At 47.7% G+C, this 19369-nt stretch overlaps 2 protein-coding genes and 1 long non-coding RNA gene across 3 annotated transcripts; 2 read left to right on the forward strand and 1 right to left on the reverse strand.

Annotated features, from left to right (window-relative positions):
• Window positions 1-579: 579 nt before the first annotated feature.
• On the forward strand, window positions 580-7568 carry LOC102541294 (proliferation-associated protein 2G4). The gene is made up of 13 exons (XM_006218566.3): window positions 580-886; window positions 2704-2832; window positions 3096-3201; window positions 3297-3366; window positions 3497-3589; window positions 5346-5409; window positions 5649-5727; window positions 5874-5952; window positions 6046-6179; window positions 6481-6575; window positions 6682-6809; window positions 6964-7017; window positions 7237-7568. Exons 1-13 carry the CDS (start codon window positions 799-801, stop codon window positions 7300-7302), a joined length of 1185 nt encoding a protein of 394 aa, XP_006218628.1. The 5' UTR covers window positions 580-798; the 3' UTR covers window positions 7303-7568.
• On the reverse strand, window positions 6650-9776 carry LOC140700017 (uncharacterized). The gene is made up of 2 exons (XR_012078211.1): window positions 9412-9776; window positions 6650-6979 (listed from the first exon to the last, which is right to left on the reverse strand). It is a non-coding gene; the product is annotated as an uncharacterized lncRNA (long non-coding RNA).
• Window positions 9777-14242: 4466 nt separating this feature from the next.
• Window positions 14243-16186, forward strand: LOC140700009 (zinc finger CCCH domain-containing protein 10). Its single transcript, XM_072972469.1, has one exon. It carries the CDS (start codon window positions 14243-14245, stop codon window positions 15548-15550), a length of 1308 nt encoding a protein of 435 aa, XP_072828570.1. The 3' UTR covers window positions 15551-16186.
• Window positions 16187-19369: the final 3183 nt, after the last annotated feature.

Raw genomic sequence — 19369 nt, forward strand, 5'->3', positions numbered from 1 at the left:
CAATAGTGCCATCTTCAGTGGGAGTCCGGCCTCTAGACTGGGAGGTTGTAAATGGATAATCCCTCACGGGTCTGGCTGCTCAGTTAGCCCCTGCTCCACGCACTCTTGGTCTCCTTCCCACTAGCTCTTCTCCCGGTTTCCCAGCACCTAGGGACAATCGGACCGGCTGAGCTGGTCCCGCCTGCCGCTCCCGGGATCAGGGAAGGGCGTACCCAGCCTCCCTGCTCTCAGTGCAATTACCCTTATTCCTCTCGGCTCCGCCCTGCCCCGCAGCCTTCAAACCCACTTCGCCGCTGTGGCTCCGCCCCCTCTCCCATAGCCCGCCCCCCTCTATTACGGATTCTCCCTCAGCGCTCCTGGTGAATGTGGTTTTTTCCGGGACAGACCACGCTTCCCCCTCATGCTCTCCAACGGCTCCGCCTTCCCGCGGGAGCCTGACCCTTCCCAGCGTGCTTGGCGATTCCGGCGTGCGAGGCCCTTGGAGGGCAAGGCCCCAGGGCCTGGCTTAGGGGCGCGAAAGGCAGGCTGGGAATTGTAGTTCACAGGTCCGTGAAGGCGCCTAGAGGCTGGCGGCAGGAAGGACTCGTTGTCCCAGCGTGCCCTGCGCCTCAGCCCGCGCGCTCGCAGCTTCTCGCTCTCGCTCGCCCGCCCGTTCCCTAGCTTGCTCGCGCTGTTGCTCGCGCTCTCCTCGCGGATCGAAGGGGCTCTGGCCGCAGCCTGTGGCTGGGAAGGGCGACAGAGGCGGCGGCTCAGGAAAAACGAGGCTGCAGTTGTGGTGGTGGTGGTGGTGGTGGGAAGATGTCGGGCGAGGACGAGCAGCAGGAGCAAACTATCGCCGAGGACCTCGTCGTGACCAAGTATAAGATGGGGGGCGACATCGCCAACCGTAAGTGCGGCCTCAGGGGTCTGGAGATCGAGGCTGGGAGGGAAAGGCAAAGGGGACGGTGCTGGGCTAGCCCCCCAGGGGCTGGACTGGTGGGGTCATGCGGAGTGAGCTAGTGAGGGCCCCGTACTGGTCTGCTGGGGGTGGCGTAGTGGGAAGGCTCTGAGTCGTGCCTGGGACCTGAGCGGCTAGGCCTGGGCTGGAGTCTTGTGGAGGTGCGGGCAGGCTGCCGGGAAGAGCTCAGAGCGAGTCCCGGAGCGAGCTTCGACCCTAGGCCGTTGGTAAGGAGGCAAGGCGTATCTCCTGCCCCTCACCTTTGGGTCCGGATAGCTGCCTCCTCCTATTTTGGCAACAACGAGGCCACCTTGGAAAGGAAGCACCCCTCTATTTTGTCGCGGCTCCCCCCAACCCCCCATCAGGAGCCTGGCCGGCACGTGTTGCCGGGTCCTCTGTGGGTCGCCGGCTCCCTTCTTCCTCCGCCACTGTCCCTGACACCAGCTTGCCTACCACGTGCTTTGCTGTAGTCTTTCGTTCTTTACTTTAGCTCCTTCTCTGATGGAGGCCGCCTTCTACTTTTGGGCCAGCTCAGGGACCGTTGAAGGGTACCCCTTGGGGCTTCTAACATAACTCTTGGAGGTACATCTGGCTGTTGTTGAAGTTGTTCATTACCATCTCCAGTCTGCGCAGATCGATTTAGTTCGCCATCAGATTTGATTGTTCTCAGGGGTTTGACAACTCTAAAGTGTTTTGAGGTTCTCCTCATCCCAGCTAGGCAAACCTGTGAATAGTACCGGTGGAGGGGGGACCGATGATAGGATCATAGAAGTCGTCCTTATTAGGACCGTGCTTCCACTTTCTCAGCAGCTGCCTGCCACTCTAGGCAGATGTGTCACTTTCTATTTTCTCTCTTTCCAATTTAAAACCCAGTTAGGGGGACAGAAAATGCTTGTCTTTGGGCTTTTAAGTGGTTTTTGACAGTAAAGATAGGTATTTTAGGATGCCTTCAAGCCTGTGACTGAAAACCTGAGTTTTTCAGGCTTCTAAAGAATCACCAAAACTTGGATCACAGAAATCAAACCTGAAGTTCAGGATGGTCCATGGAGTGGATATCCAGTGAAAAGAACAGTGCTTTATAATGTAATGGACATTTAGTGGTTTGAATCAGAATTTTTTTCTTCTTCTTGCAGTTTATAATTTCTGAGGCACTTGTAATTGCAGATACCTCTTTGAAACTCTTTTGGGTCACATACTTCTTTGAGATCTGCTAAAAGCTATAAGCATGAGCTTGCGGAAGCCAGGGATCTTAGGTTAAGTCTCCTGGACTTGTTATGTGAAGAAATAAGTCTTATATATATTGAGATTACTAACACCTAATTGGGGTGTCTGGAAAGGGCAGAAGGTAGCATTTAACAATGCATCAGCTTTGAGTTAGCAATTCTGTCTACCTTCCTGTTGTCCCTGACGCCTATAAATTTCCTCCAGTCTGCTTTGCATGTATGTTGAGTACCTTGGTGAGAACCCCCTGAAGTTCATAACTCTGTCCTACCACACCACAGGTATCATCTTTGGAAAGTCTCCCTTGCCTAGGGAGACAGATGGTGCATACCCAGTTATCACATTATATAAGGGAGGAAAAGGAGGTAGAGATTGAGAGATTGTAGGTAGGTACATCCCTAGAGGCAAAACTTATTCCTTCTTTCACCCTTCGGGCAGCGGCACTAGGGAATATTAGAAACTGTGAGTCCCGTTTCTGGATAAATTGCTTGGATGGTATCTTAGACAACACATGCAGCACTGATACGATGGGCTTCTATTTCCAGGGGTACTTCGGTCTTTGGTGGAAGCATCCTGCTCAGGTGTGTCAGTACTGAGCCTGTGTGAAAAAGGTGATGCCATGATAATGGAAGAGACGGGGAAAATTTTCAAGAAAGAAAAAGAAATGAAGAAAGGTAAAAAAACAATCCCCCACTAATTTCCTAAGTTTGACTCTTACTCAGTCCTGTTTGTTTTATTGTAACGATGCAACCCTTACACCAGCACTTGTTGAGATATTTGGAGATTTGGAATGTCAGGGGACATTTAAGCAGTTTCCTACCCAATCCAAGCTGATTAAACTTAGGCAAGACCCTGAAGAAAATCCTTTCATTTTTCTGAGGGGCAGCAGGGCTCCAAGAGAGCGAGCAAGGCAGTAAGGCTGATTGTCTCTTTACAGGTATTGCCTTTCCCACCAGCATTTCAGTAAATAACTGTGTATGTCACTTCTCCCCTTTGAAGAGCGACCAGGACTATATTCTCAAGGAAGGTGACTTGGTGAAAATGTAAGCTTAAGCCATTTTAGAGACTTTTCTTTTTCCTAAGAATTCACAATAGTGCCCATTGCTAGTGCTGTGCTCTGTCTGCTCTTGCCTTTCAGTGACCTTGGGGTCCACGTGGATGGCTTCATCGCTAATGTGGCTCACACTTTTGTGGTTGATGTAGCTCTGGTAGGTGGACTGCTTTTTCTCTCCTGACCACTGGTGGGCCTTGCATAATGGACAGACAGCTATTAACTGAATGACCAGCTGAGTTAAAGAGCTTTCCAGGAAGGCACTGACTGCATTTCCTTATCTACAGGGGACTCAAGTAACAGGGCGGAAAGCAGATGTCATTAAGGCAGCTCACCTTTGTGCTGAAGCTGCCCTACGCCTGGTTAAACCTGGAAACCAGGTAAGCTATTTAGTCCAACTCCAAAGCTTGCTAGAGCCAAAGATGCAGTGAGCACCTACAGCTATTCTGTATTGAACAGCCGGCTTCTCCTTCAGCCCCCTTATAAAACAAACAGCTTTTTAAAATTAGCAACATCTTAGGATGGGACCGAAAGAGAAGAGGCAGGCACTACTAAAAAGCTTAATACCAAACAGTAGTGAACTCTGAGTGCCTACCATAGGTGGATGGTTCCGTGCCGGGTAGAGGGAATGTGTGGGTCCTTCCTCGTGGAACCTATAGAGATCCTTCCTTTTTCATGTCTTGGATGTGTGTTTCCCCAAAACAGTTTGAGATCAATAACTTACAATAAAACATAGATATAAAAATTCAGTTTATTTTTTATTATTATTTTTCAAAATTGAAGTACAGTCAGTTACAATGTGGCAGTTTCTGGTGTACAGCACAATGGCCCAGTCATGCATATACATACATATATTCATTTTCATACTCTTTTTCATTAAAGGTTATTACAAGACATTGAACATAGTTCCCTGTGCTATACAGAAGAAACTTTTTAAAACTCAATTTTAAAAGTTTGTAAAACAAAAATCATAATCGAACCAGTAAACTGTGACAAAGACAGGCCAGAGGTCCTTGCAGGACAATATTGGGAAGGCCAGGGATCATAAACTTCTCAGGAATTCATACAATTTAGCGTGTTAGACTATCAGCAGAGGCATTTAACACTTAAATTTCCAGAGACCTGTTCAATACTTAAAGCATCATCTTTTTTTCTCCTTTTCTGTGTTCCCTTGTTCTTCACACTTTTCATCAATTTGTCCCATTGTTACTTAACTGCATCATTTTTACTTAAGCCTCTGTTGTAGTTCCCTTATAATGGTACCTACTTTGAACAGTGCCTGGCACACAGCACTTCTGTTAGCTATTATTATTTTGCACATTGATTATTTTTTGTTTATGTACTTAACTACTGTGTATCTTCACTGGAAGGCTAGTGTTGTGTAGTGGCTATTATTTAGCTATGACGTCAGACCTGGGTTCTTACCCTATTGCCACCTCCTACTGATTAAAAATAACTTCAAGTTCAGATTTCCTCATCTGTGAGGTGGGAAAAATTAAATTGTGCCTCATTCTCACAGGGTTGTGAAGATTGAGATGATCCATGTAAAGTGATTATTATAGTACCTGGCACATAGTTTAATAACTAGCGGTGACTGGTAATTCACCTTACCTTTTCTTTTTTTCTTTCTTTCTTTCCTTTTTTTTTTTTGTCTTGATAACTGTAGTTTAGGTGAGGATCAGATCATGTTTGAAAGAGGTAAGAAGAGGGAAATAGGAGTTTCTGTGCCCTCTCTGCAGGTTAGAATGCCAGGCATAATGAACTTAACACTTGGACTGTTGTCAGAAAACCTGAGTTTATACCAGATTCTTTCAGTTAACTGCTTTAACTCTGGGCAAATCAGTTAACCTTTCTGATCCTCAGTTTCCTCCTCTAGATTGGGGTATAGATCTGCCCTGTTCACCTTCCAGAATTGTTGTCTAGGCCATCTCCGTGAAAGCACTTTATAAAACAGTATGCAAGTGTAATCTTTAGGTTGTAGGGTTGACAGGGCTATGAGATGAAAAATGGATGAGAATCATTGCACTTGCTGGAGGATATCAGAACCCTTAGTTCTTTTATGCTTCTTACTCTCGTGGTAGACAACTTACTACTAGCCCCTGGTAACTTAACTTTTATTTGATTTTGTATTTCTAGAACACACAAGTGACAGAAGCGTGGAACAAAGTTGCCCACTCATTTAATTGCACACCAATAGAAGGTGAGACCTCAGTAGGGTTGAGGGTTGAGGTATGAGTGGTTTGGCAAAACTAAGACTTTGCTCCCTTGAGGATCCATCCTGGCTCTGACACAGTCCAAGCCAAAAACCTCAGGGCTCTGGGTTTCCATAGCCAGGCACTTTGCTCTCATAGCCTGCCCTGTGAATCAGCTTGGGTGGGTGGGTTGGAAGTCTTTTGGGATTCTAGATGGGCAGGACCACAGGCTTTGTCCTGTCTACAGGTATGCTGTCACACCAATTGAAGCAGCATGTCATCGACGGAGAGAAAACTATTATCCAGAATCCCACAGACCAGCAGAAGTAGGTGCCCATCCCACCCTGTACCTTCCATTGTACAAGACTCGTCATGAACTTCTTCCGTACTCCAGGCTAATCTTGTCCACCTTTTACTCTAAACTCCAGGAACTGCTGATTGCTCTTTATGGTTCCCCTTCTGTTCCTTTTAGGAAGGACCATGAAAAAGCTGAATTTGAGGTCCATGAAGTATATGCTGTGGATGTTCTTGTCAGCTCTGGAGAGGGCAAGGTGGGGAGCGTTTACCAGAGCTAGCAAAGAGGGGCGGCTGAGGGTGTGTGTGTTCCAAGAGCACCGGACCAAAATGTGATCTAACTTCTTTAGGCTAAGGACGCAGGACAGAGAACCACCATTTACAAACGAGACCCTTCTAAGCAGTATGGCCTGAAAATGAAAACTTCACGTGCCTTCTTCAGTGAGGTCGAAAGACGTTTTGATGCCATGCCCTTTACTTTAAGGTACTGCTGCGCTTAACGAGGATGAGCTTGAACCAGTCTGCTGCACAGACCACACACCCAGGAACACACTTCTTTCCCTCCCCACCCCTCCCTCCATCCCTCCCACTTCCCTCCTGCCTAGACTTGTAGTTCCAGCCTGTGTTCTGTCCCTCTCCCCATCTCCCTCTCATTGAAGGTGGTGTGAAAAAACAGTCCTACACATGATTTCTGCCCAAGGCTAGGAGCTATTTAAAAAACATGAGCAAAGTGGTAAGACATGATAGGGAGTTCAGGACACCTGAATTTGTCTTTCCCTCCCCAGAGCATTTGAAGATGAGAAGAAGGCCCGCATGGGTGTGGTGGAGTGCGCCAAACATGAGCTGCTGCAGCCATTTAATGTTCTCTATGAGAAGGAGGGTGAGTTCTAAGAAGAGAGCCCCTGATTACGGTCCTCTCCTCCCTATAGCTTACAGAAGAGTATGACAAGGGGACATTTTATCAAAACACTTTGTTTCCCTCATAGGTGAATTTGTTGCCCAGTTTAAATTTACAGTTCTACTCATGCCCAATGGCCCCATGCGGATAACCAGTGGTCCCTTTGAGCCTGACCTTTATAAGTCCGAGTTGGAGGTCCAGGATGCAGAGCTCAAGGTTAGTAGTGGGTGGAAAGTGACCAGCATGTGGCACTTGTCCTGGGAGTGAGGACTACATGATGACAAAGTCCTGAAAAGAGCTACGGTACTGAGAGTGACACTCGGTGTTTCCTCCATATTCTTCAAAATTTGTTTTCCTTCTTATTTTCCAGGCCCTCCTCCAGAGTTCTGCAAGTCGGAAAACCCAGAAAAAGAAAAAAAAGAAGGTTTGTTATGACCATCCCTCTGTGGCAGGATGAACCTGATCCCTCTTTATTCCGCCTTCCTGGGTCGTGGTGGGGGTATCGATTTCTGTATGTCCTTCTTTTCCCCCCTTCTCAGACCTGACCTAGAGAATTAGGGTATTTTTGTCCTTGATCCCCCGGATACTACCCCAGGTTGTTAGAAACTGACGCGTCTTCTCCCTCTCCTTTCCATAAATATAGGCCTCTAAGACTGCAGAGAATGCCACCAGTGGGGAAACTTTAGAAGAGAATGAAGCTGGGGACTGAGGTGGGTCCCATCTCCCCAGCTTGCCACTCCTGCCTCATCCCCTTCCCACCTCACCCCAGGCTCTGTGAAGTGCAGTTCGTCTTCACCACCCAGGACCGCCAGCAGAGCGGGGTCTCCCTGTCCTCATCCCAGTCCCCCAACCCACCCCCTTCCAACAACAACCAGCTCCAACTGACTCTGGTTTTGGGAGGCCAGGCTTCCCAGCCACCGAAGACTACTTTAAATAGAAAAGAGAAATTGAATAATAAAATCAGGAGTCAAAATCCATCGTCTTCAAGCCCCTCTTTCTAGCCTTTTTCTACTTTTCTCTGCTTGGTCGATGTTCATGGCCCTACAACAGAATGGGAAGGAGGCTAAAGTAGCCACCACCACTAGAAACTCAGCTGAAATTTTTTTATACCACTCCAGTGTCAGCGTTTTCCCATCTGTTGGGACTTGTTGCTCTCTCTTCCCATTTCTCCCCCCATGTATTTTATTAGGCCTCGGTATAAAGAGGGGCTATTCTTCAGATTGTTTTTTTGCCACATGCCAGATTCCTTTTATGACCCAGGCTGTCTATTCAGGCCCCTCCCATTTTTAGGAGCTGGAGCCTGCATTTACTAAGGGATTCTCATCAATCAAATGGATCCTCATTTGTAAATCTTTGTAGTCAATTTTGTTCTGCAGGACTCATTTTCTTTCTCCTCCTCACAAAGCTGTAAAGAAGTAATTCATCTCAACCTTGTCCATTTCTTTGGAGTCAGTGGGATTCTTCCCTTGCTCCATCCTAGAATCCTGAGCTGGAAGCTCAACTGTGGTTTTATTTCCTGTTTGAATTATTTTGACCTCCCTTCCTTGAAAGAAAGACCAGGAACCAGAGGAGCAGACTGAAGAGACAAAACTGGCTTTCTGAAGCTGTGTTGGCTTTCTGAAGCTGTGGACTTGGATTGGATGAATTGCTAGGGGTTTGGAGAGAAGGGTGACAAATTTCAGTACCTCTGGCATGCTGTCCCAGGGAACTTAGGGCTCCCGCTAATTTATGAGGTTTTTAAACATATTGAAAATGACATGGCATTAAAATAAATTTGGATTTGCTCATAATCATGTGCCTTTGTGTGCTGCTGTTTTTTGATGTGGTGGGGGAGATATGAGTGATCATTTAGAATGTTTGTTTTGGGTTTTTTTGGTGATCATTTGGAACTGGTTTTCTATAGCCATCTACTGCCTTTCTAAAATAAGGAATATCTTGGATTGGGTTCTCTGAATTAAGAGTCAATTTTCTATGGGAGTTTGATTTTTCTAAAGTAAAAACATCCCTTGCTGCTGACACTTTGCTCAAGGATACAATGTTTATTGCAAAGAAGTGTTTATCTTGATTTAGGAAGCCAGGAAGAACGCCTTTAGTATTACGCAATTTTTCACAGCCAGTTTAAGAGTAGATGCGTAATTAGAGCATTTTAACATGAGGCATTGCTGAGCTGAAGATACTATACTGAGCAAAATTTTTTTAATGGAGGTACTGGGAGCTGGGGAGTTGTAGCTGTAGTAGTAGAGTGCATGATTAGCATACCAGAGGTCTTGGGTTCAATCCCCAGTACCTCTTATAAAAATAAATCTAACCCACCCACCCCAATAAATTAATGAGTGAATGAATGAATAAAGATACATGCACTCTACCACTGAGTATCATATAGACCCACTCCCCTGTGCTGAATAAAGCTGAACAAAGATTCCTTCATAAGAGTTTACAGACTAGGGGGCAATCAACAGGTGCAATCTTGGTGGATATGATACAGAATAATTTGGCTCGGTTTTTATTTTTTGTTTTCAAAAGCTTGGTAGATTCTGGTGGTGACAGTACTAGAACCACTTAAGCACTTGGAACAAGGGCTCTAAATTTAGAAACTTGCCAGAGTTAAAAAGGTGAAATGTTATAAAGGAAAACCATTAAAAAAGGAGGGACTATAACAAGCCTTAAAATATCTTGCAGTGAATAAGGTGAAGCCTCTATGATTAAGGGTGCTCTTTCATCCTTCATAATTCAAGGTCCCTGTAGTCAAGTCTTTGGGTGTCTGTTTTCTGGGTGCTTCTGACCTGACCATATCATGAGACTGGGAATGTTATCTTACCAACAAATATTCTCCTAAAATGTCTAGCCAGTCTTGCTTCTCCTCTGTCCATTGATTTGATTCTCACCCTATGTAGAGGGAGTATCACTGAAGTGTTTTCTGAACAAGACGCATTGTGGCCAGGAGTCTAGTGACATTCTGCCTCTGGCGTTGTGGGAAAAGATCAGAGTTGGCTAGGAAAAGAGCTGATCAATTTCAGCGACAAAGTTCTCTTTGTATTATGACAGTTTTCTCAAGTCCCCACTTAACATTCTTCCATGTTCTGGAATCTTAGGACCTTTGGAAGTTCCGAGATCGATTCTCCTTGCAGCAATTTAGATAGAAAATAAAGCAAACCAATACAACAAATCAGGAATTTTTGTACAGTCCGCACCTATCCATGTATCCAAAACTTCATTCAACCCGCAGTAAAATGGAGGGTGTCGCCAGGAAACTGCAATTCCCATGAAGCAATGAGGGAAAGCGGAAGTCGCTATCTTTGCTGGTCTGCATTTTTGTCTCTTATTGGAAACACTGTGCTCATATTTAAATAATTCATAATAAAACTGGGGAAAGGGGGATTTTGTAACTCAAAATACTGTTTTCCAAGAGAACTCTCCTAACTCAATCACTTATCAGGTACCAGAGAAGGACCGAAAACTACCTTTACTGGCCCAGGGCAGCCCCGCCCCGGGGGCAGGGCGAGCTACCGGAAGTGACGACACTGAATGTTCCCTTAAATATCCGTAGGCGTGCCTTCCGCGCTCTCTCGGCCTTAGCGCCATCTTCTGAGGTGAGTGTCGGTTTTGGCTGTGTGCGGATTCCGAGTACAATCCATTAACATCTCGTTTCTGCACTTACCATCATTACAGCAAACTAACCGTAGCCTTTTTTTCTTTACCCGTAGAAGCCTCCTCGCAATGAGAGCGAAGGTAAGCAGTCCCTGCCAGTAAGCTAAGGCTGTAGGAATTGGCGATTGCGGCGAAGACCCAGGCAAGGGAAGTTCGCCATCATTCCCAGATCATTGGGTTCTCAAGGGTGCCCAAGGGCTAGTGGGAGAGGGAGGATAGTTTGGGGAGAAGCAGCGGAGGTGGTGGGTAAATGTGGAAGAGAGGGCGGGAGTAGAAGAGAGCATGCGGAATTCGGGGTTTTACGTTGGAGACCCGGCTGGGAGTCTGGATTGTTTATGTGATGACTGCAACTGTGCCTTCATACTTGGTCAAGAACTTGCCAGGTTTTAAATGATGCTCTTCGTAACCCTACCTAGCTTGCTACTGAAACTAATAATCTCTTGTTTTAATCTTTGTTTCTGGTTATGATCGGTTGCCAGTGGAGGAAGAAGCGAATGCGCAGGTACGCTGAGACTTTGCAGGATAGGGGAAGTGGAGCACTCCTTGGACAGAACTTGGGAGAAACATTTGGTTTAGAAATCTGAAGCATCTTTTTTAAGTGAAAAACGTTATGAGCATTGACTTGCCAAAGCCAGGGATTGGACACAAGCTAATAGAGCCGTAGTGTTTGTTGATTTTTACCCATTCCGTGTATTGTGTGCACATTTTAGATGGGAGGGAAAGACTGAACCTCGGACTTGTGGGCAGGAAGTGTATTCTCATGTTTGATTTTTCAGGCTGAAGCGCAAAAGAAGAAAGATGAGACAGAGGTCCAAGTGAACTTGTACATCCATGGAAGCCACAGGAGCAGAAGCAAGGAAAGCCAGAGGCCAGGGACGCTGTTAGATAATGTTGGACTGCATGTCTACTGTCCAGAACTTATCTCAGTGGATCTGGAACATCTACCGCCATTCTGATCGCCTCGACCACTTTTTAAGAGACCCATCTTGCTCATATCAAAATGGGCCCTTTTGGTCCTTTGCCCTGGACCTGTGATATTCTGGACTAGTTCTGTTCTCAGTTGTGGCTGAATGTAACACGTGTACAATAAACCATCTCTTCTGCTGTTTTAGCTGAAGGAAAAAAATCGTCTTGTCTGTTACGTGGTTTTTTGTTGTTGTTGTTCCATTGGGAAGTTTTTTTTATCAGTACAGTCGGCCTCTACCCCGAGCTGTACAGGATGTCAAGCGAGCTGTATAGGCGTCTGTCGCGGGTGTGGGCCCCGCCCCTGACCAACATCTGGTTCCCGTCCCTCGGAGCTGCCAGAGTATTGAGTGGCCTTTCCTGGAGAGGGGAGTTATACACGCCAGGGACAGCTTTCAGGTTGATTTTGGGGGCATAGAGGTCAGTGGTGTCTCAGCTAAATTCCCGCTTTTTGGGTACTTTGCTGTGCTGTTTTATCGGGTTGCCATGGTGACACGCAAAGCTTCCTGGGAACTTCCTGCGGCAAGTCGCGCAAGTACTTTGCACACCATAGAGTATAGTTCCGGGTCTGCTGGCTAGAGCGTCTTTTCTTCCGCAGGAAGCGGAAGGACGATAGGGTAGGCGGCTCTTTGTCGAAGCTAGAGGACCGGCAGGCGGCAGCAGCAACTACGGCGGCGGCGGCAGGTGAGGGAGGCGGGAGACTTAGGTGGAGACCGCGCCCGGAGGGGAGGAGTCGGGGCCGGCCCAGCGGCTGGTCTCAGCCGGGCTACACAAGGCCCCCCGGGGCCGAGTTGGTTCTTCTTCACGTCTCAGGGCCGAACCTCTTTTCTGATTGACCCCGCTTCGCGAGCAAACGCCAGCTCCGTGACGTCACAGCCCTGCCCATCCCCTCAGCTTGATGTCACCTGGAGCCCCCTCCCCGCTTCAGTTCGTATTCCCACAGTGTCCTATTCACCTGGTCCCCGGCTGAGCCCCGGCGGCACTGAACGAGAGCCTGCCAGGCTGTAAGACTTGCTGCAGGAAACTCCTTGACTTTTTTCGCTAACTCTGGGGTGTTGCGAAGCGTCATAATCACCGCCCCCGAGTCTAATCCGCCATCCCACTGCACTGTCAGTCGCTGCCCTTGCACGGCTCGCTGTTCAGAGTTCCTAATACCAACCCTAGGTCGAGCCCTGATCCCCACAGCCTCCTTCATCTTGAGGCAGGGCGCCCCTCACCCTTTGTTCACTTGAGGCTGGTTTTCAAACCCATTCTCCTAGGCTCTCCAAATTGGTTCTACCCCTTACTCTTCTTGCTGGCAACTTTTCCCCTTGACAAGTGAAGTTCAATTTGAACCCTAAGGAATTCTTGAAGTTCCCAGAGCTCTTGCCTTTTTGTCAGACTTCAGTCTTGTAACAACCACTCGCTAGTCCTCCATTCTTACCCCTTCTCCCACCCAAGTCTCTGTTTTTCTCCTGTTCAGAACCCAGCAGTGATGTGGAGGTGGAGACCCACAGGAGCCCCGGACTTCACCTGAGCTACCTCAGGTATCGAACAATCCTGGGAGAGCTGGGTGGGAAGGGGTATCTCGTTTGATTTTTCTGTGTCTGGTGGGACTTGCAACGTGAATCAGGCTTGGGTAGGTACCATTTATTTTTCACCAGGTCATTTCCCTTTTAGTAAAAGTTTGTATCTTTTCTTTTCCCGCTGTTCTCCTTGATTGTTTCTATCATTCTGGGACTACCTCCCTTTGGGGGAAGAGGACCCCTCTTTTACAGATTCTCTCGTCTCTGATCTGGTCGGTTCATTTTAGGGTTCATTTTACCTTGAACGCAAAGTCGAAGCAATGGATTAGATGGTTGAGGGGCGATCAAGGCCAAAGAAACTGGAAAGATTCCCTTATACTCATGGGGAAACAGCATGGCGTTTTACTATTTGAACAGCAGAGGGAGCCTGAACACTGCCTAGGAAAGGCTTAGGAGGTCAGACACGTGGTAGCAGGGACTCCTAGTCTGGTTGGGGGTGGGGAGAGGGGAGGGCTAGAACCACGGCAGTGGACTGACGTTCCTGAGCCCTCTTGGGAAAGAGAAGACTTAAAAAGCTTTTATAGAGTCTATAAATAAAGAGGATCTTTATGGGGTGAGGAATGGTGTGGTTTCATGTCAGTGGGATCTTTCCATGGAAGGGTGGAAGGGGTATAGAATGGGTAAAGAAAGATCCCTTGTCCTTGTGAAGTTAACTCCTTTCTATTGCCTTGACCTCCCCAAAATGCTTTAGTCCTTTGTGGGGGCCTATAAGTGGAGAGTCTAGCTGTAGAATTCTTCCTCTGAAATGGAGGGGAGAGGCTGACCACTCTAGGGTTGAGAACGGTGGTGAGCTGGGAGAGAATACCAAAAAATGACAGGTATAGGGACTGCCCTCAAGCTGGTGATACCAGTCTCCTTACTCAGGATTTCTTGGGATCTAGAGATCTGATACTTCACAGAGCCCTCACCTGAGATCCCATGGAAGAGAGGTTCAGGGAAGTTCTGTCACCAGTATCTTATTATCCACAATCTTAATAGCTTACCAGCTTATCTTGGCCACTATTCCTAGTCTCCTCTTAGCCTATTCAGACAACGACAAACGGCAGTTTTAATTTTGCTTCCACAACTTTAATTAGGTCAGTTCAGAAGGGGAAATAAAATCCAGTGCTGTTCTTTCCCTGCACCCTCCTTGGCCTGTCATCATTAGGTGAGGTGAGGTGACTTGACCCCAGCTCCCTCCCTCCTCCATTAGCCAGGCAAGGATGAATCATTCTGACCCAGGCCAGGTGCACAGCTAGCGCCTGGGTGGGACTTCTGACAAGCCAGCCAGTCAAGGCAGAATTCTCATCCCTTGGATTCTCCATCTCCAAAGCCATTGCCCCTCTGGCCTGCCTCTTGCTGGACTGCCTCTCCTATAGTCAGGAAGAGCTTGACCTCCGTCGAGGACTCCTATTTGACACAGTTCTCCTCTTTTCTAGCAGTCACCAAGGGTGGCAAGAAAAGGAAGAGAGCCCTGAATTGGGGGGGACCAGGATGCCGGACCGGGACAGCTATGCCAACGGCACTGGGAGCAGCGGTGGAGGCCCTGGAGGCGGTGGCAGTGAGGAGGCCAGTGGGACAGGGGCAGGCAGTGGCGGGGCCAGCTCAGATGCCATCTGTAGAGACTTCCTGAGGAATGTGTGCAAGCGAGGCAAGCGCTGCCGTTATCGCCATCCAGACATGAGTGAGGTTTCCAACTTGGGGGTGAGCAAAAATGAGTTCATCTTCTGCCACGACTTCCAGAACAAGGAGTGTAGCCGCCCGAACTGTCGATTCATCCATGGCTCCAAGGAGGATGAGGATGGCTATAAAAAGACAGGAGAGCTTCCTCCTCGGCTGAGGCAGAAAGTGGCAGCCGGCCTGGGCCTTTCACCAGCTGACCTACCAAATGGCAAGGAGGAGGTCCCTATCTGCCGTGACTTTCTCAAGGGTGATTGCCAGAGAGGAGCCAAGTGCAAGTTCCGGCACCTGCAACGAGATTTTGAGTTTGATGCCCGGGGTGGAGGAGGCGCTGGTGGTGGGGGCTCAACAGGCCCAGTTCCCCCAGGACGACGTCACGATCTCTATGATATCTACGACCTCCCTGACAGGGGCTTTGAGGACCATGAGCCAGGCCCCAAGCGCCGACGAGGTGGATGCTGCCCCCCAGATGGCCCCCATTTTGAATCGTATGAATACAGCCTGGCTTCGTCCCGAGGGGTGGAGTGCAGACTGCTAGAAGAGGAGAATGCCATGCTCAGGAAGCGGGTAGAGGAGCTGAAGAAGCAGGTCAGCAACCTGCTGGCCACCAACGAGGTACTGCTGGAACAAAATGCCCAGTTCCGCAATCAGGCCAAGGTCATGACCCTCAGCTCCACTGCACCAGCGACTGAGCAGACTCTGGCCCCCACCGTGGGCACTGTCGCCACTTTTAACCATGGCATCGCCCAGACTCACACTACTCTCAGCAGCCAGGCTCTACAGCCTCGCCCCGTGTCCCAGCAAGAACTGGTGGCCCCTGCTGGAGCTCCAGCTGCTCCCCCAACTAATACTGCACCTCCTGCTGCTCCACCACCCCCACCCCCACACTTGAACCCAGAGATCACGCCACTGTCAGCTGCTCTGGCTCAAACCATTGCCCAGGGAATGGCACCCCCACCTGTCTCCATGGCTCCTGTGGCTGTATCTGTGGCTCCTGTGGCCCCTGTGGCCGTATCAATGGCCCAGCCCTTGGCAGGAATCACAATGAGCCACACCACCACTCCCATGGTGACTTACCCCATCGCTTCCCAGAGCATGCGTATCACAGCCATGCCACATTGATGGGGCTAATGGACACTCCCCTGGTATAGCCTTCCAGGGCTGGGGTCGAGGGGCCCTTACCCACCCACTCGCCTAGCCATCCCACGCCCTGTCCGAAGGGCTCACCCATGAACGAGGACAAGAAACTACAAGGAGTTTGCTTCTGAGAAGGGATTGGGTTGGTGTGTTTTCTCTCACCTCCCTTTTATGAGGGTTCTCTTGTCCATCTTCCTTCAAGCCTCACAGAGGGGGCTTGCATAGGAGCGCAGACTGAAGCCAGCAGAGGAAGGACTGATTGAGGGCTTGTGTGTCCTCTGATGGGAAGCTGGGGACATCCCTGGTCTTGTCCTCTCTTCTGCACAGCACAGGTTCCAGCACTGGCTTTGGAAGAAAAAAATACCCTGTCCAGAGGGAAAGCCAGGAAAGATGGGGAAGTGGGTGGCCAGGAGAAAAGGCCTCATAGGAGCCTTCAGACATTTGGGGGCCTAGTTGAGCTGGACAGTACAGGAGCTGCTCCTGGGCCCGTGGGAAGGCGGGGACCACAGTACTCCAGCCCAAAGACTAGGGGAGCTTTCAGTACCTGGCTTGGCCTGGCAATCCATAGGGCAGGGCCCACCATTTTCCAAAGAAATAAAAAAAAATTATTTTTAACAAGTGGAGGCAGTGAAAACTTGCTTAGATATTCTGTGTAGAAGATGGGAGCAGTAAATAGATCTCATGCCAAAATGAGATAAAGACCCTACTCTCACATAACTTGGGTAAGGTTGGATGGAAGCCAGTGAAGAAGGGTAGGACCCAGGACAAGACCAAGACCAAGACCAAGACCAAAGGCTTTGGGGAAGGCAATTCACAGCGTAAAAACATCGGAGCCACCTAGTCTAGTTTAAAAATAGTCCCATCTGTTCAGGTTTCTATCTGCATGTACTATTCCCAGGTTGCCTTAGTAACCAGGGTTCCTAGGGTCATTTAGGGGGGCAGGTACTAAGGAGGGGGCTGTGCTGGGAAATAGAATGGGATATGTATTGACAGATCTTCCCTTATTCAAACAGAGCAGGGCAGGTGGCTCTGCAATCTGAGTTGTTGATGGCAGTTACATCCCTCCCACCCCATCCTGTCCTCAGTTACCAGTGCCTTAAGCCTTCAAGGCTTGAGAGGTGCTGGGAAAAGGAGAGTTCTTCTGGGAACACCGGCCTCAGGGTTCATCCCTTTCTTCCCTCTGCCTCCACTTAGAACTACAAAGATTTTCAATCCAATTAAAAAGTAAGGCCAGGGGTCCCGGTAGCCAAACCTCAGTTCCTCCTCAGCTCATGGCTGTTGTAGGGGAAACAACTCAGGTGTCTAGTCTAATGGTCAGTGGATTTGGGGCTAGAGAAAGTGATCCTGGGGTGTTCTCTCCCCATCGTTTCGTGCTACCTCTTGTTCTCTTGTCTGGTTGATCACTCAGGTTACACCTGGGGTTGAAGATGGTGGGCTAGGTAAAGGCTAGTCATTAAGGGGGGAGGGGGGCTGAAGATTAAAAACGGGCAAATACTAAAATATTGTACACGTTGAAAAGCTTAATGTTGATTTTCTGGCACAGTTCTGGATTATTAAAAGAGATTGTTTATGAGCATTTAGACAAATGTGATCATAGATACCAATGTGAATTCGTCTTGGCCAAATTCTGACAAGCTAACTTTACTATTTTTTTTTTGCTAAGTATCTCTAAAGAGGTAGATTTGGGAAACTGTAGATGTTGTCGGTACTTTATTAATGTACTCCAGCTAGAGACCACCAGGGGTACACCTGCAGTTGAACAAATTGGATTTAATGCTCATTGCAATGATGGAGAGAACATGCCATGCAGAACCATAGTGTATCTTGCAAGAGGGTGTCAGAAAGGACTTACAGGACCTGGACTTTGCTAAAGTGACTTAGGGGAAGGTTTGAGGAAGTGGGGCTTCACTCTGGATTCAGTGCTGTCAGGGAAGCAGGGATAATTCCAAGATTGGCTATCTTTATCTTATCTAGAAAAAGGGCGGACTAAAGTGAAGCTGAAGCTGTAATAGGTAATGAAGCAGCAGTCACTCATTAGCTGGGAGAGGGGGATGTTTGCTGTTTTGTGGTTTGCACAGTTACCTTGTTTAGTGCTTAAGCACAATTTCAAAGTGGTCTTGTTTTTTGCCTCACTTCATCACAGTTACTGAGTGTCCTTGGCTAATGTTGGTGTTTTGTGAGGCTTTCTGTCCAACAGGAGAGCACCATTTCCTACCTGTGAGCCCAGGTTAGCCCCTAACAGTTCCAAACCTAGCTGTATCAGGCCAGTTCCCAGATGTCAGAGCTTCTTTCCACTTTCTCACCTGCTAAGTCACTGCAGATAAGCAAATAATGGGTTGGTTAATAGTAGCATTTGACAGAATTAAAACTGAAAATTTGTGCCTAGTAAATGTTGATTAGCACATTCATGTTAGAGAAATCTCTAGTCTCTAGTGATATCCCCAAAGGTTATGTTTTATTTTAAAAAAAAAAGTATAAAAATATGAAGAGCCCAACAGTAACACAAGGAAGTACTAAGTAATATTGAAAGTGTCTGTAACTTGGATTGACTAAATTAAGCCAAGGGGTCAATTTGGATCAATTTAGGTTGACTCTCCCCATGAAAAATTGTTTGTGCCTCTCTGAGGAACAAATGCAGAGATCTACATTAGCAGTAATTCACATGAGAACAACGTGGGACTTCCAATTGGTTACATAAAATTAAAATCTTACTCTTCATAATGTCAATAAATATTAAGAGCCTGCTCTGTTCTAGGTGCCTTTCTAGGAGCTCCATAAGGATAAGAGAACCATAGTTACACAGTGTAAATATAGCAGTTCAGCCTTGTAGGAGTGGGACCAATTCTGACGTGTGTGTTCTTCTAAACAGTTTTTAGAGAGGGCCCTTGACAAACTAGTGTGGTACCTGAAAATAACTGACAAGAAGACTGAGGGTAGACCCAGTAGATGTCTTCAAAGATTTGAAGGGCTGCCTAGTGGAGAAAAGGTCCTACCTTGTTGCATAGGAAATAAGCAGGAAGTTCTAGAAAAATAGCTAACATTTGAGTACTTTATATAAACCAAGGCACTCTGCTCAGCACTTTACATGCAGTATCTCATTGACACGATGGGTATTATTAATCTACCCAGTTTGCAGAGGAGCAGGCAGGCTTAAAGAGGGTAATCAACCCAGGATTCTGCAATTAGTAAGAAATGGAGCCAGGAATCTGTTTAGGCAGACTTGGCATAAGATAGTTCTAATGATAACAGCCATCCAACAAGGGGACCACTATGCAGTAACTTGCTAGGAATAATACAGAGGAAGTTTCCTCAAAGCCTGTTGACACTTCCATTTTAGAGTAGGCTGGGACCAGATTACAACATCCCACCCTCTGCCTCCCCTGAGAGGCAATTGTAGTTTACATATAAATGCAGATTGCAAACCCGGGAAGTCTCAGTACTCTCCTCACTTAAGACACTTCCTCTATCAAATGGCCATCTTTTTTTTATTGTTACCCACTTACTGCTTATCACCACCAGGTGGCACCTGGGCAGCAGAATTGTCAATGCGCGGGGACCCACCCTGTTTACTTGTTCTGGTGCCTGCAATGCAGCTGCTGATTCTGTGGCTCCTGGGTCCCAGATGGGAAGAGACCTTCCTGGGGATGAGTTTTTGTCCTCCATATACCATCTTCAGTACGAGGGTCTGATGACTTAGATAGGATGAAAAATGTAAAGTTTGGAAAGGAACCTCTATAGATCGCCCTCTCCATCCTCCAGCCTAAGGGATTCCTTCCCCCTATTCCAGTGCTTGGCAAATTTCAG

Source organism: Vicugna pacos, chromosome 12 (assembly GCF_048564905.1).
Source record: "Vicugna pacos chromosome 12, VicPac4, whole genome shotgun sequence".
NCBI lineage: Eukaryota > Metazoa > Chordata > Mammalia > Artiodactyla > Camelidae > Vicugna > Vicugna pacos.